Source organism: Wyeomyia smithii, chromosome 2 (genome assembly GCF_029784165.1).
Source record: "Wyeomyia smithii strain HCP4-BCI-WySm-NY-G18 chromosome 2, ASM2978416v1, whole genome shotgun sequence".
In the NCBI taxonomy this organism is placed as follows: domain Eukaryota; kingdom Metazoa; phylum Arthropoda; class Insecta; order Diptera; family Culicidae; genus Wyeomyia; species Wyeomyia smithii.
The window spans coordinates 111,565,999-111,582,763 of NC_073695.1; the positions used below are offsets into that span (position 1 = coordinate 111,565,999).

Here is a 16,765-nt window from a genome sequence, read left to right on the forward strand (position 1 = left end):
CAACATAATTTGAAATAAACTTTTGACCGCTGGATTATATGAGTTTTATTGAGATGAAGAAGTTACGCCCTTTTCCAAGCTTAGGCTTGTTTTTTGGTTATGCAAATTGCTCATAGGAGGGCAAAATATCTATACCTACAAAGTGCCATTGAAATCGGAGAGTCTAAAACCAATAACTGGTCCAGTATGTATGAATTTACTAAGAATATCGGCCATTTTAACATAAAACGGACATAACTCAAAAATGCTACCAACGGTTTTTTTCAAAAATTTACCCAGAGATGAAAGACATCATAACGAACAAACTGGCGTTCACCGTTTTGATGGTATTTTTTGTTTGATAATAACGGTCTGTGGGAGCACCGTGTAGGAGCATAAATTCAAAACAATCTTCTTACCTGTGCTTTCGTAGGATGCGCACCGCCCTGAAACTCGATCGTCCCGTAAGCATCGGTCGGCTGTGGTCGGGTATGTTTTTGTGGCTGCCACAAATCGCCCGCGATCCCCGGCTCGATACCCGGCACCAGCTGGTGGGTTCGTCGCTCCTGGCCGCAACAGCATCTGCAATGTGACGAAGGAAAACCACACATTTATGGAAACATTCACAACTTCGCACAGCGCTGTGCTTAAAGCGCAAATAATGTTCAAGCAGCAAGAAGCCAATGTTAGATTGCCAGTTACGTAGCATGTTGTGTAAATAGTCTCCTTGCATTGCAAATGAAACTGGAAGCTTATTGAGCTCTAAGCTTGGCAACAGGTACAGCTAGAGAAATTGCCTGTTGCTTTGGCATGCGAGTAAATATTGTTGTTTTGTAGAAGTGGGTAGCCGCCCCCGCAGAGAAAAAATTCTTTATTAGAATGTCATAGACATGTTTTCAACAAACCAAATTAAAATTTAACATTCTGCAGACTCAAGCCTGTACTGTGATTCTGTAGAACACGATTGCCGTCTAGTTGATATGCTGTAAATCTGAGCAAGAACAAGATAAGAGAAGGAATTGTTTAATACCTACGTAGGGTAACGGGGGTATTTTGGCCCACATGCATATTTTGGCCCACCCGGTAACATTTTACGCATTTTATCTGATAAATTCAATGAATATTAGAAAACTATGCATGCAACATTGAATAACACACCTAACAATCATACTACACTATAATTTTTGGCGAAAAACTGGCTCTAGGTAGTGTTATTTTGAAATTAGCTCATACATATTCAAAGTCATGGCTGAGTCAACCCAAAGTCAAGAGGAAGTGGTAATATACAAGTCAACGTCCGGAAGCTATTGTAATAAATATGTATGCTTTTGAAACAATTCGTTGTTGTAGTAACATCAATAAAATGTCATAGAAATAGTTTGTATACTCTAACATGTTGGAAAAAGTTGAAAAAGTGGTTAAACGCATGGCCGAAATATGTTTGCCTCTTTCTGAAGCAAACTTATTTTGGCCATGGCAAGTTTTGACATCTCTTTGATTACCATTCGGCCGTTGCACGTGAACAAAGAAGCAGCTTGTGACAATTTACAGGTAATTACTTCTTAATTTATCACATTCAACGATATGAAATCAGATGAGAATGCCTGTCAAACCGCTATAAGCCAAATCATTTCATTTTTAGATACCTAAAATTTACAAAAATTCACAGCAGAAGGATGTCCTCCTCAAACCCACTATTTTTGCTCTAAAAATACCGATGATGATCTTAAATATAATTAGTCCGAACTATTTCCATACAAGTCTGTAGATATAAAGGTGGGCCAAAGTAAAAATTTAGTGGACCAAAATATGTTTTTAGTACATCGTAGAAATTTTGATATTTCTAGGATATTTTTCAATATATTGCATTGTTGAACGGTGTATATTAAAATAGACACTTAGCTTTTAACAATGGTATAATAGGGTAGGTATTTATGTTGAAAAATTGTATTTGTTTTTAATGAACTGTGCGAACACTTCCCAAAGCTGGCCAAAATACCCCTGTTACCCTATAGCCAGATTATTCGCCGCTGTTTGGAACTTTCCATACTGACAGTATATTCAATAGAAGGGAAATTTGAACGAACATGTTAACCGCACCGTCGACATTTTTTTCTTGGGATGTGTGAAGTCATGACACTCTAGTAGCTATTTCTAACGGAAATTGAATAAATCTGCAAAGCACCCTATCCGAAGAGAAAGACCTGCATAGTGGGCTTCAATTTATACACAAGTAAAAGCAATTTACGTATGTTTGTCAATGATAGCCTGAATTAGAGCCATGCATACGGATTCTAAAATAGTAGCTGCCAGTATGTTACTTGGATTCATACGCATAACAGCATATGGAGGTCGCCACAAGGATTATACAATACTGTCGAGAGACTCTGTGAAGCTAACCGATATTGAAAGGTTGAAACCGATAGTTAGTTAAACGCACTATGTTAAATTCAGATGCTGTAATGATTTTTTATTCGGAATTGGTATTTTACTAACTCTTTCGAAAAACTTAACTAATACAGGTACTAGTGTGTATTGCAATAAGAGTATTCTTAGAATCTTCACAAATTTTCAACCAGAATTCTACACACGTTTGACCGAGGTATTAAAGCCCGTCTTCCCACGTGAGTTTCTCGCTGATACTAAACACATCGACACCAGCTAATCCACGCTCGACAAACGTGTTTTCTTACGATTTTCGTTTCACAAGAAATAAGTTGCCACATTGGGAAATTTCCCAACCCCAACGACACACGCGACAAAAGAAGAAGATACATAAAAAGCAAACAAACACCCTCTTATGATTTTCATGGAATGGTTCTTTTCTGGCAGTTGCTGGAACTTATGTTTGTTGTTTGGCTAATAGTTATCATGCGGTACCTACTTGTTCCGTGAACCCTGTTTTGAAGGAGCGAATGATTATTTGGTATTGTGACGCGTGCTGACATTGTTGACCTGAGATTCTGTTTGTATGTTACCTAAGATTAAATGCTACTATGTTACTTTTCGTTTTAACGATGGATAAAAACATATTTACGGAGCACTGTTTGAAGCTATTGACACGTAATGAAAAGAATTTTCTGAGTCTGAACAAAGGACCTCTATATGCCATAATCGAAACAGAAAGATGCCGTGAACTTACGCCGTTTGAAAAACAGTGATGCATTACAACTTCAAAACCATTAGGTTTGAAATTTGAAGCGTTGTTCCTAAATAAATAAAAAAAAAACAACAAAAAAGTTAATGCTAGAAATCTCTCCACAAAAATAAAAAATATCGTCTTTTCCTCTAGTGTTTATTCTCTTTTTTGACGTGCAACAACGACTTTGTTTTCTGTACTGAAACCAGGGTAGGGAAATGTACTGGTACGCTACAGTATTCACACGACAGCAGCAAGATTTTTGTGATTATCTCTGTGGAATGAAACACTACGCGACAGTAGCCGCTACCGAAGTTTCATACGATCTGCTTTATCTCTTGCTTTTTGTCACGAATTCAATATGAACAACAATTCTCTCGCTCACTTCTTTTTATATTGTTGTCATTGTATAGATCGTGTGTTATTGACTGTAGCTGGCTGTAGTTTTTATTGCATTTATTACGAATTGAAGTGGAATCAATTTTTTTAGCGTCAATTTTTATTTGGGCACGAGAACGTTAATTGAATTTGTAAGATTCATGCTTTTATTGTCCTGTTTTTGATTAAATATGCAAAATTTGGATGAGACTTTCGCTACAGCGAACTATTTTCGAATGAGAAGGTTTAGAAGTTGAGATTCAAATTTTCCGGTGTACACGATTGATGATATTTTTCGGCAGTACATACATAGTAATTATTAATTTTCCATCTTATTACTGTGCTAAACTGTCACATGATTGCCAATTATTGTCATTCGCACAATGCGACAGTCGAGATATCGAAGCGGCTGGAGATCGGCACAAAAGAGAATCGTTAACCGTCCGTGTTGGCTTTAAGTCACACGATTCTCTCAAATAGAGAAGCGTACAGTTGAACGCTGCTGTCGCAGTCTGCAAGAGAGGCAACAGTATTTTTCGATACGGTGTCATGCAAAAATGTCAACTGTTCGACACACTGACTGAAACATTCTGTGAAAGCTTAAATGAACCTGCTAACATCCAGATTCCAAACGGTTATAACTTTTTAACCCTATGATGGATTGCAATTATCTATACTTAGCGACCATTACTGACTAGTGTTACCATATTTATTACTGGATCAATCAAAAATAGAACACATCATTTTCGTCCCAACATGTGATGTTTGCTCCCGTGAGCCTTAACCAAGTTGATGTATTAGAAGTAAAGCTGTGAAACAATCTCCTGTAGCAATCTCCTTTCTTAGTCAATAACTAGTGGTGGTTTAAAGTTCTTCACCTCCAGGTTTGGAGGATCATCTGAGTCCAGCTGAGTCATTCCATGCTACTTCACACATCGTTCCTGATCGACCATTTCCGATTTCACTGAAATTTTTCACAGTTGTTCCTTTTTGATAAAGAAGTTATTTTATGATATCAGTTCTTCTTGTAGACTCGCGACAGCTGCTGAGCATTCCACAAAAAAACGGGTAACCAATTTAATCGACCATTTTTGATTTGGTTGAAACTTAGCACATTTCTATAAGGTACATTTTTTATGAAAGAATAAAATTATTATCTACAACTTTGCCAAAGAGACTATGCCAAATTTTGTATATGTACGCCAGTCGAGCGCGAATCGAACTTTTGGGCCTCACATCGATGACGTCTAAGAAATACCGTCCGTCAACCAGAATATGGTCGGAGGACCTATTGTAGATGGTAACATCTCCGTCAACCACGCTGTTGGCCTGGGTTCGAATCCAAACGACAACATAGGTGTTGTTGGATATGGGGTGGCGTGATCCCCACACAACCAACCCAACCGGTCTATAGGGGAACTGCTCCATTATTCATCTCATTAAGTCGATATTCACGAAGAATGCACGATGTTAAACACCAAATTTTCACGAAATCATTGAACAAATAAACAAATTACGCTTACGTGCTCTTATGAAATCGTTCAACATCGTATATTTAGTAAACTTAGCTGGATTTATCCTGAGTTTTGTGAAACAAACTATTTTTCCCAACGCTTCTATATCCATCTCAAAACTTAAATCACTGCTCAATCATTCATCTCACGACGCCCCCATATTCATCACACTGTTATTCTACAATGAATCACATTATCATGAATGAACGTAGCCGCAGCTCGTCGTAGTAGGTTACCTAGAAATCCGCTGTAGTTGTTTACGTGCAAAATGGTAACCTAGGTAACCACTACAGTGCTGTCCATTTATGTTTATTATGTCGGAATAATTCAACATTTTCAGTACGATTTTTTCGTATTAACAGAAACTGATTTGGCAACTTTTGATTTTCTATAACGCAGTGAAAACAGATGAAAGAACATACAGTTGAAATTTAGGAATTGTAGAAATTCATCTCATATATTTCTGCTAATTCAAGCTTGTTTTTGGAAATTTTAGGTGAACATTTCGAAGATTAAAGTATTCTTAGTGTAGTGAGTGATTTTGTTTAGTGATTAAAATAAAAAATGGTCCGCTAGTGATAAAAAAAAACTTTGGTTGGCTGCTGAACGAGTCCCGTTGTAGCCGTATAGAACAATGCGCGGATTTGGTTTCTGAGGTAGGTGATTGAATTAAATGAGTTTTCGAGTGCAGATGCCCGACTATAATATCAAATTTAGAGCTTTTAAGTGAGTTGTCGATTCTTCTACTTTATGAGAAATCTAAAGTGAACTTAAAAGAATCCATTCCATGGATTAGCTGATTGGTTTAGTTAGAAAATATGCGTTTTCCCTGTTTTCAATTGTGTTTTCATGTTGTTGAGATGAATATATGGGCTGAGATGAATGATGGAGCAGTTCCCCTATTTAATCCTAGCCGACAACGGGGGATTTGCTGAAGCGAAAAATCTCTGGGATCACACCTTCCATCGCATGAGTAAGTAAAGCCGTTGGCGACGGTTCGCTAATCAAAGGGTCGTAAGGTAGGGTCCTGTGTGGAGCCGCCATCCCGGGCGTCGGTGATTGGCACAACATCAGTGGCAGAACTAGACCGCCCGAAAATATGCGAGAATGAAAAGAAAAAAAACATGGCTGGTCTGAGCACAGGCTTCGCCATTAGGGAGCTACAATGTGTGTTTTTGCATATCTTTTTGTGCAAAATATGTCCTAAAAATTGGCATACCACAAGCTGCTACAAAAGTTCTCAACCGCAACTGTTCCAATCCAACATGCACTTACTTTTACTTTTTTAGCTAACGAACCGTCTAGGGCCGAACGAATTAAAGATGTCCAGCTTCTTCTGTCTTAGGCAACCGTTCTCCAGTCTCCTCGTACACCAGCAGATCGTGCATCCAACTAGCCAACTCTCATAGGACACAAAATCGGTGCCTACGAATCAGCTCATTGAATGTTGCGCTTAGTTTTAGCATCTGCAGATTTATAATATGGTTTAGAATTAATCCTTCGTGCGCGAAATTTGGGAATATCTGATCGTATTGCCTACCACGGTGAATCCTGATTTTACCTACCCCATCATACTAACACAAATTCCCTTCATATGACATTCGTAGAGATGCAGAACTCTCATAACAACGTTTGTCGAACTCACAATCCTCTTCCTATTATTTCCTAACGACCGTAAGGACGTGGCCGGCGCCGTTATTGATCTTTCTAAAGTAAGAGTTACTGAATTGTTGTACATTGAAGATGCTATTACATCCCAAAAGCTATCTATGTGGTTCTCTGTGCAACTTCACTAGCTCAGGTCAATCAAGGAGGTGCAACTACGAGATGTGCGGTCGTCAATGCTCATGCTCATGCTCAAATTGTTGGAGTAGATCTTACTCTTCAGGTTTGCTTAGAAATCCCCGATGGGACGCAGCTGGAGGACGTTGGGTTGGTTCGCCGACTTGGGTACCACATCGATATTCAGTCGCTCCATTTCCTCCAACGATTGCTTCGAGTGGTGGGCCGACGCCAGATGTCTCTTGATGAACTATAACTATAAATTTTATAAATTTTCATTCGAGGCCAGTTCGGAGCAAAAGATGATTGTCAGCTACAGCAGCACCCTCTTGGGGAACTTGGTGTGTGAAATGAAGTTCACCTAGGAGCTCACTTTCTTCGTGGGGGAAGTAAAATAAGAAATGCTCTGCCAGTCGTTGCCATCCCAGGTAAACTAGATATCGTCGTCCATCACCATCATCACGTCGCAATTCGCGGGAAAATCGACTGCACCATCAGTGCGTCTTGAACTGTCCTACAGGCCAGACGTGTTTTCGGTTGCTTGTGGACTGGTTTTTGACTGCCTATAGCTTCAAAGTTTGTGTTTTGTCAGTTTGTCTTTTAAAGATTACCTGGAAGTTAACTTACATCAGTCTTTCTCAAGACTACATATTTCTTTCTTTCTCAATACTTGCAATTTGATATTATTTTTGAACTTTTTTCGTATCACCTGAAATGGCAGGACGAAAAAAGAAACCACGCATCGCTACGGGGAGAAAAGGAGAGGCATCTCTTTCTGAAACTAGCTTATGCAGTAAAAATTTATATGATATTCTGCCTGAGCAAGAAGCCGGCGAAATTGAAATGTTCGAAAGAAAAACTATTCAAAGTGAAAATTCTGTAAAAAAGGAGAAAGTTACACCTATTGTGGTAACTATTGCTTCTGAAATTAATATTTTTAAAAGAGAACTTTCTACGTTTCTCTCCGACGTCAAAGTTACTTATCAAATTGGCCGAAGAGGCGAATGCCGTTTACTGGCCCAAACATTGAAAGATTGGAATCGTCTTATTCAATATTTAACTGAAAAGATGTATAATTTTTTTACATATGACACTAAGAGCGCCAAGCCGTTCAAGGTCGTATTGAAGGTCTCACCAACGATCAAACCGTTGATAAGATCAAAATTACTTTGACAGAATTACTTGGTATAGCCCCTACCCAAGTAATTCTGATGAAACAAAAATCACGAGGCGAAAACTGTCAGCGAACTGGAATTTCACTTGTAAATTATTTAATTCATTTTAACCGCAGTGAGGTTAATAACTTAAATTTTTTTGAAAAAGCACATGCTTTATATAACGTGCGTGTAAAATGGGAATTATATCGAAAGTTTGGCGGAGCACGCCGTGTCAGAATCGGAATATTATGCAACTTCAATGCACCTCGGGTTTCTCTTCACCAAAAGTTAGCTTGGGGTCTAAGCTTTCGAATGAAAGTGGTTTTAAAATATTCTATCGGGGAAAACTGAAATAAAATGAGTTTAAATTTTTTTCACTTTTTCCATCATTGTTGCCCGTATATGGAGACGAAGATAAACTGCAACAAATGGTATGGTAACGATGTAAACAATATCTGTGTAAGTGTGTGTGTATGCGTGGATGAGAGAGAGAGAGAGAGAGAGAGAGAAAGAGAGAGGAGAGGGAGGGGAGAACTGAGCAGTGTAATAGTGTGTACAATATAACTTTTATCGATAGGAAAAAATAATACGAAATCTTTATGACAATGCAATTTTATTTATTGTGGTTCCATATGTGGCTGTTGGGGAGCTGCGTAGCCGCAAGTTTACAGTATCCGCTTTGTCAAGCGGATGGTCGTGGGTTCGAATCTTACTAGAATCAGGCCATTCGATGTCAAATAAGGACTTTAAGTATGAGTTTATTCTCAGGCTCCCCAACACTTACCCTTCCTTTACGCTGAATGCTATAGTACCATTGCGTGACTTCCTCTTAACAAAAAATAAGTCCCTCTTATCAATAAAACTGGCCAGAAGGACGCACGACGAAACTTCTCCAGGGAATTATAATTGGCGATATTTGGCAGGAGGAAGGAGGCTCGGTAGAGAAGAACAGTGAGCGTGTAAAACGAGGGGAAGTACATTACACACAAGCACTGATCAAAAATAATAATAAGCATGCCACTTTCTCAATAGCGGTATTGCTAAAAATAGGAGTGCGGGATACAGCATACACCCGGGCATATCTCACAATAAATCAACGATTTGGTCGCAGTGAGGAAGTCCATACAGGAAAAAAAATGTGGCTGTTATTATAAGCGACAATTGCCTTGAGTTCGATATACTGCCGTTTTGTTCGATATATCGAACATCTGAGCCAAAATAGGTTAAATTTTAGAATAAGCTATTTACAAATTACATAGGGCGGGTGTTTATAAAGTTGCATGTCCACATTGTGATAAAGTTTACATTGGCCAAACAAAAAGAAATTTAGACATCCGGTTTAAGGAACATACTTCAGAACTTGTAAAGGCTAAGAAAGACTCAGAAAAAGGAATAACTCACCATTTCAGATCCAAAATAGCCGAACATATATTTCATGAAGATCACGCTATGACTACCGACAACATTAGTCTAGTTCGATCAGTAACATCCCCTTGGAAATTAGATGTCGCAGAAAGTTTAGAAATTTTCAAACTAAACCCAGCTACCCTCCTTAACAGAGATCAGGGTAATCATTTCTCTTGGCTTTTTAAATTTCTACCGAAAACTCCCCGACAAGGCATGGATCACCAGGCCGCACATTTCTCTACCTAACTCAAGTTGTTTACGTTTTCTGAGTTAAAATTTGCCCCCGTCGTTTACCTAATTAGGTATAAAATTCTTGGGGTTTCGCTATTTTCTCCACAGTCCAAATAAACACTGACGAAGGCACTATGTCAGTGCCGAAATACGTATTTGCAAGTGAAAAGTGAAAAATGATAGAATTAAATAGTGAAAGTGAATAAAAAGTGAAAAGTGTAGTAGAATAAGCTGTTCCAGTAAAAGACGGTGTCTTCAGGGATGAGCGAACTTCTCAAGAGCTGTTCATATGAACCGGCTTACGAAAATAAACCACGTTTTTTTGTGTCCCAAAACTGATCGTTCGCTTGAAATCAAAGTTTACCAAAACATTATGATATTTTTCGGATATCATACATATTTTGGTTTTGATCTTTGTCAATGTATTCATTATACAAATCTTGTGTTGCCAAATTCACACCGTTGTGCAAAATTTGGGCCAAAGCTGTGGAGGTTCAGATGTTGGCAGCGCCCTATCAAAATTCAATGAACCTTTGTGACTACGCAACTGTACATATTTCTAGACATAAAGAAAATTAATGACTGTGAGATAAAGAAAAGATTACTTTTAGAAAGTGTCTAAACTTTCATCGAAAAATATTGACGGAATTGATTTTGAGGTCTTAAAAAACAATTTATAAACAAGAGGTGATTTTAAAAAAAGGTCATCGCAGTTTTTTTAAACAAGTTTTTCAGATAGACAATTAAGTTACCCAAAACACTCCTGAGCAAACAAAACTGTGCACTCTTAAACAAAAAAAATTCCCAGCCAGCATAGAAAGGTTTTGTAACTGTGTACTTTCGTTGTCTTTATGCACTTTTTCAGGTCCTACTGGAGCCAAACAATCATTGAAAGTTTACGCAAACGAGTACCCTTTTTATATCTTTCTTTATCTCTCTATTTCTTTCTCTATTTCTCTCTCTCTCTCTTCTCTCTCTCTCTCACAAACACACACACACGCACACATTGTTTATATCGTTACTATACCTTATATCACAATATACCTAGTGTCTTCATAAATGAGCGAAAATTGTTAGAACATTGAAAAAAAAAAATCAAACTCATTTTATTTAAGTTTTCCCCGATAGAATATTTTAAAACCAATTTCATTTGAAAGCTTGGACCCAAAACTAACTTTTGGTGACGAAAAAACCGAGGTGCATTGAAGTTGCATAATATGCCGTTTCTGACACGGCGTGCGGAGGTGAAAAGCATATCACTCAATGCCGTGTTTGCCAACGTTATGGCCATGGTTCAAAGTTTTGTAACATGGACCAAAAATGCCTCATTTGTGGAGACTCTTCTCACAAAAAGGACACATGTCCTGTGAAAGAGAGTAAAAATTTTCGCTTTGCGAATTGTAACGGCAACCATATGTCGAATTTTTATCAATGCCCAGCCCGTTTAGCAATTGTTAAGGCAAGGCAAGGTAAACAAAATTCAAAACAAAATTCTCCAAGCGTACCAGTACCACCCACTTTCTCAACTCCTTTGCATACTCGTTTAACATATGCACAGGTTACAGGTAGTTCGAACATTCTACCGCCTAATGTTGGTAATTCGAAAATGACCGCTAATATGGGTAAGCAAAACACGCTAGAAAATAATTGTACACCTATTACCCCAGCTAACATTACTACCGAAAACATTTTTTCTAATGTCAACTGCCTGGAGCATATTACGGCAGGTAAACTTTCTTTTCTGCAACAGGCAATGTTCGATCTCATGAACGCCATGTTGCAGGCAAAATCAATGTTTGAAGCCATTCAAATAGGTACAAATTTCACAATTAATATTGTTTCTAATTTGAAATTTAGCAATGATTTTAAATAAACCGATCAAAATTTTAAATTGGAATGCTCGCTCATTGAAGGCCAATGAGAATGAGCTTTTTAATTTTTTAACAGTAAATAATGTGCATATTGCAATTATTACTGAAACATTTTTGAAACCTAACATGAAATTAAAATATGATCCCAATTACGTGGTTCATAGATATGATAGGATTCAGGGTTCCGGCGGTGGAGTTGCAATTGTTATTCATCGCCGAATAAAACATCGTGCTATTCCCCATCTTGAGACGAAAGTTATTGAAACTTTGGGAATTGAAGTTCAAACTGAACTTGGGATTTGGCGTGTGCATTGAAATGGAAGCATATTTACCATTTCAATGCACACGCGAGCACAAAAATTATTTTAAAGGTGATTTACAAAAACTCACCAGAAATCGTTCGAATTTTTTTATAATCGGCGATTTTAACGCTCAACATCGATCATGGAATAATTCTCAAAGTAATTCCAATGGCAAAATTTTATTCAATGATTGTTCTTCAGGATACTATTCTATTTTGTCTTCGAATAGTCCTACATGCTTTTCTTCTGTAAGAAACCCTTCAACAATTGATTTGGTGCTAACAGATCAAAGCATGTATGTAGTGATTTGATCACACATGCTGACTTTAATTCTGACCATCTTCCAATAACTTTTTCTTTATCACATGAATCAGTTTTAAACCCTATGAGCTCTGTTTTTAATTATAACAAGGCTAATTGGGAAAGATACAAATCTCACATTGAGAGAAATTTCAATAATGAGCTTGATTTGCAAAACGAAGTGAATATTGATTCCGCTTTGGAAGCATTAAAATGTGCAATTGTTGATGCCAGGAATTATTCTGTTCCAAAGGCTCAAGTGAAATTTGATTCACCAATAATTGACGAAAATCTTCAACTCCTAATTCGTTTGAAAAATGTCCGCAGACGTCAATATCAACGTTCTCGTGACCCTGTTTTTAAAACTATTTATAAAGATTTACAGAAAGAGATTAAACATAGATTTACTCTTCTGAGAAATCAAAATTTTGAGACTAAAGTTGAAAAATTGAAACCATATTCAAAACCTTTTTGGAAGCTGTCGAAGATTTTTAAGAAACCTTCAAAGCCTATTCCAGTTTTAAAAGATGGTGAACGTTTTCTTATATCCAATGAACCAAAGGCTCAAAGACTTGCTCAGCAGTTTGAGAGTGTTTATAACTCAAATTTGAATTTTGTGAGTGCAATTGAAAATGAAGTCACACGTCAATTTGATTTAATTTATTCCCAGAATTTTTTACCTGCAGAAATAATTGAAACTAACTTGAATGAGATTAAATCAATTATTAAAAATTTCAAAAATATGAAAGCACCTAATGACGATGGAATCTTTAATATACTAATCAAACATCTCCCTGAGAGCACAATGGAATTTTTAGTGAAAATTTTCAATTGCTGCTTCAAAATTGCATATTTTCCCAAATTATGGAAAAATGCAAAAATTAATCCAATTTTAAAGCCGAATAAAAATCCAGCTGAAGTTTCAAGTTACCTACCAATCAGTTTGCTTTCTTCAATAAGTAAACTGTTTGAGAGAATTATTCTTAACCGAATGATGTCACACATCAACGAAAATTCAATTTTTGCAAATGAACAGTTTGGATTTCGCCATGGGCATTCCACAACTCATCAATTGCTCAGAGTTACTAATATGATACGAGCTAACAAATCTGAAGGTTATTCCACTGGAGCTGCTTTTTTAGACATAGAAAAAGCATTCGACAGTGTTTGGCATAAAGGTTTGATTTAGGGTTTGCAATCCCGGGAACGATTTTCCGGGAAATAGCTTTTCCCGGGATTCCCGGATCCCGGGGACAAAAATATTGATTCCCGGGATCCCGGGATTCCCGAGTTTCGCGAAAAATTTTGTCTGATTCACTATTGTTTCTTATGCAATATTGCAATAAAATTAAATACGTCAAACTGGTGCGACCTGAAATAAATCATTTTATGAAACTTAAAGTCAGTATAGTATTTCAACGTAAAAATCATCTTTGCATGTTAATACGTAAGCCTTCAAATGCTCTTAGACTGACTTATTTAGACTCGTATTGAACTGATTATTTAGTATTCTATCGTTTCCTTCCGGTTTGTCTCGGTCTCGGTGACAAGAAACAGAAACGGCGAAATAACGTAGTTAATTAACCAAAATTCTTCCTCGAAATCTTACGTTCTAATCAATAATGATATAAACTCCAAAAGCGTTTGAAATGTTGTTTTGTCAATGAAAACTAGATTTAAAACGCAGTTTATTTAAAAAAAAATCACAATAGCATAGCAAATATATTTAAAAAAAAAAAAATAGCGAATAGGTTTGCCACCGCTCAAGTAAACAGTAAATATTTACTAAAAAACATTTTGCTAAAAAAGTCCGTTCCGAATATAGCAAATATTTTCCGCGTCCAATGCCTGCCTAACACTTAGTTTTCTCTTCAACAAACTGAACGAATTGGACACCAGTTTTCAATTAGGTGTAGCAAAAGCTGTAATCGGTAATTTGAAAGTATTCTAGACATCGAACATCAGCGGTGATTCAGCAGACTTGAGCAAAGTTTTACAGAAGGAAATAAGATTTTTGAGCTTAACGGAAAATTGTCAGCGGATCTGCCGCGATTGTTTGACAACATTAATCTTCTTCTTCTGCAAAAATATGCTACAAAAATCGATCACGAATTTTTGATGTTAACTTGAATATGTTTTGTATTTCATTTGTTTTTCATGCGAATTGAGAATGAAATTTAAACAATTTTTTGTTACCTTTTACTGATCAACTTCATTAAAAATCTCATTTTGCTAAAAAATTTGTCTTTTCCCGGTTCCCGGGAATCCCCGGGAAATGCGATTTTTTATTCCCGTTTCCCGGGAAATCGATTACCGGGAATATTGCAAACCCTGGATTGATTGCGAAATTGCAAACTTTTAATTTTCCAATTTTCCTAATCAAAATTTTAAAAAATTATCTTACTGATCGAACTCTGCAGGTTGTCTATCAGAATTCAAAATCTGATAGATTTCCTGTCAGAGCAGGTGTGCCTCAAGGTTCTGTCTTGAGCCCAGTCCTGTACAACATATTCACTTCAGATCTTCCTGATTTGCCTCCAGGATGCACAAAATCATTGTTCTGCGATGACACAAGCATTCCCGTAAAAAGGAAAAGCCTTCGTGTCATATGCAGTCGATTGCAGAAAAGTTTAGATATTTTTTCTTCCTACTTGCAAAAGTGGAAAATCTCTCCAAATGCTTCTAAAACTCAAATGATAATTTTTCCTCATAAGCCTTGGGCTTCTTTCCTCAAGCCAAACAATAATCACGTTGTCAAGATGAATGGGGTTATTTGAAGTTGGTCTGACAAGGTTAAGTACTTGGGACTAATTTACGATAAAAAACTTATTTTCAAAGGGCACATTGATACAAGTAGTAGTAGATACAAGCCAAGTGCATCAAATATACGAGATGTTTATATCCTCTCATTAACAGGAATTCTAAACTTTGTTTAAAGAACAAACTTTTGATTTACAAACAAATTTTTAGACCAACAATGTTTTATGCTGTACCGATCTGGTCAAATTGCTGTTCAACAAGGAAAAAAACGCTCCAAAGGATTCAGAATAAAATTCTGAAAATGATTTTGAAGCGTCCTCCTTGGTTTGGTACACTCGAATTACATAGACTTACTGGTGTTGAACCATTTTAAGCTATGTCAAATAAAATTATTAACAATTTTCGACAAAAATCGTTGCAATCCTCAATTGCTACGATAAGCTCTCTTTATAGCCAATAAGTTAACATTTAAGTTAGTTGTAAGTTTACTTTCCTTACTTGACAAGTAGGTTTGAATCCCTACGAATGATAAGTCCTAATTGCGAAAGCAAACGAATCCTAACAATTAAAATTACAAATTACTAACAGTGTTGAGAAGTCACCATTTGTGATTGGACACACATACTCATTATTTACTAATATTTATCATAAATACTAAAGCTACTAACAAATCCCCCTCTTAAAAAAAAATCGACTGCACCATCTTATTCAGCCACTGCCGCTGCGTCATTGCCTGCAGCTCCGGGGTCAGTGGACGGGACTGCCGCTTCCTGACATATATGTTAATGTACGCTAGTACTTTTTCACTGTTTTGCCAGTGCACCGGCCTCCCTGGTAAACGCACGCAACGATGTAGCCATTTCTCCCCCGGTCTGCCTCTTCAGCATCCTTTGGAGGCTCTTGTTGCTCAGATTCATCAGCTGTCCGGAACCGGGTTTGCTCTTCGATGTTGTTCAATAGTGCCAAGATATTGTAGATGCCGGAACGGAAAGTGCCGCATGGTGTCCGTTTTCGACGCGGTGAGATACAGTTCTTTGAACTTCTGAATAGAGAGTTTCTCTGTTTTCGCCATCACGGTTAGAGTTTGACTGATAGAGCTGTCAATTTCTTTCTGTTGACACATGGGTTGAAAAATCTGTAATTCTTGTCCATTCTTTTTCATGCAAACGTTATTATCCACATTGACACATTCATCAAGCTGGTGTGGATCAGGTGTTCAAAAAATTGGTCAAACAAAAATGTGAGTAAATAAATATTTGAAAAACTTTCACTCTTTTCTGCAAATATGTTTTTGTCCCGCTTCCTGGATTTCGAGCTGCTTCTTGGCAAGCTATCTAATCGAGAAACTTAGTTTTTCATTGCGATCGCACACAATTAACTGATGCACCATTTGGTTGTCAAAGGACTTTACCATGAGTTTATTCACAGTCTCCCCACCACGTACCCTTCCTTCAATCTGAATTCTACAGTACTCCTGTTGACTCTCCTTCTAACAAATAAGTCCCTATTATAATAAAACTGATATGAGTAACGAAAAAAAGTTCTCTCCAGTGAATTACAATTCACTGAGCGATATCGTTAGGATGGACAGAGGCTTGGTATAGTAGAGCAGTACGCTTGAAACGGAAAGGAAAAAGTAGGAGGTTGTATCCAAGACACGACCGCATAACTGACGTAGAACTACGCACACTATTAACAAATGCATTGTTGTAAGTGTTTCATTAATGAGTCATAAAGTCTCCAAACGCTTGCTTTGTGCTGCCTCAAAAGTGGGGGAATAAAGACACTGAAAACACGAGCTGTAAAAGCTGTTTCACATTCAGTAAATTGCTAGTTTCCAGCACAGATTGCTCGCTTGAGTTGTTAAAAAATGATTAACCTTCAAATACTTGTTTATTTGCCTTAAGCTGCCTCAGTAGTGGGGCAATAATGAAAGTCTGACGAT

The 16,765-nt window shown here is 37.2% G+C and overlaps 1 protein-coding gene across 32 annotated transcripts in view; it reads right to left on the reverse strand.

Moving 5' to 3' along the window:
* Positions 1-16,765, reverse strand: part of LOC129725319 (transient receptor potential cation channel trpm) — a 296,317-nt gene that overhangs the window by 92,590 nt on the left and 186,962 nt on the right. For all 32 annotated transcript variants that reach the window (XM_055680978.1, XM_055680976.1, XM_055680972.1 and 29 more), the window contains one exon: positions 399-561. In XM_055680978.1, the coding sequence (XP_055536953.1) occupies positions 399-561 (163 nt within the window). The remainder of the gene's footprint in view (positions 1-398; positions 562-16,765) is intronic.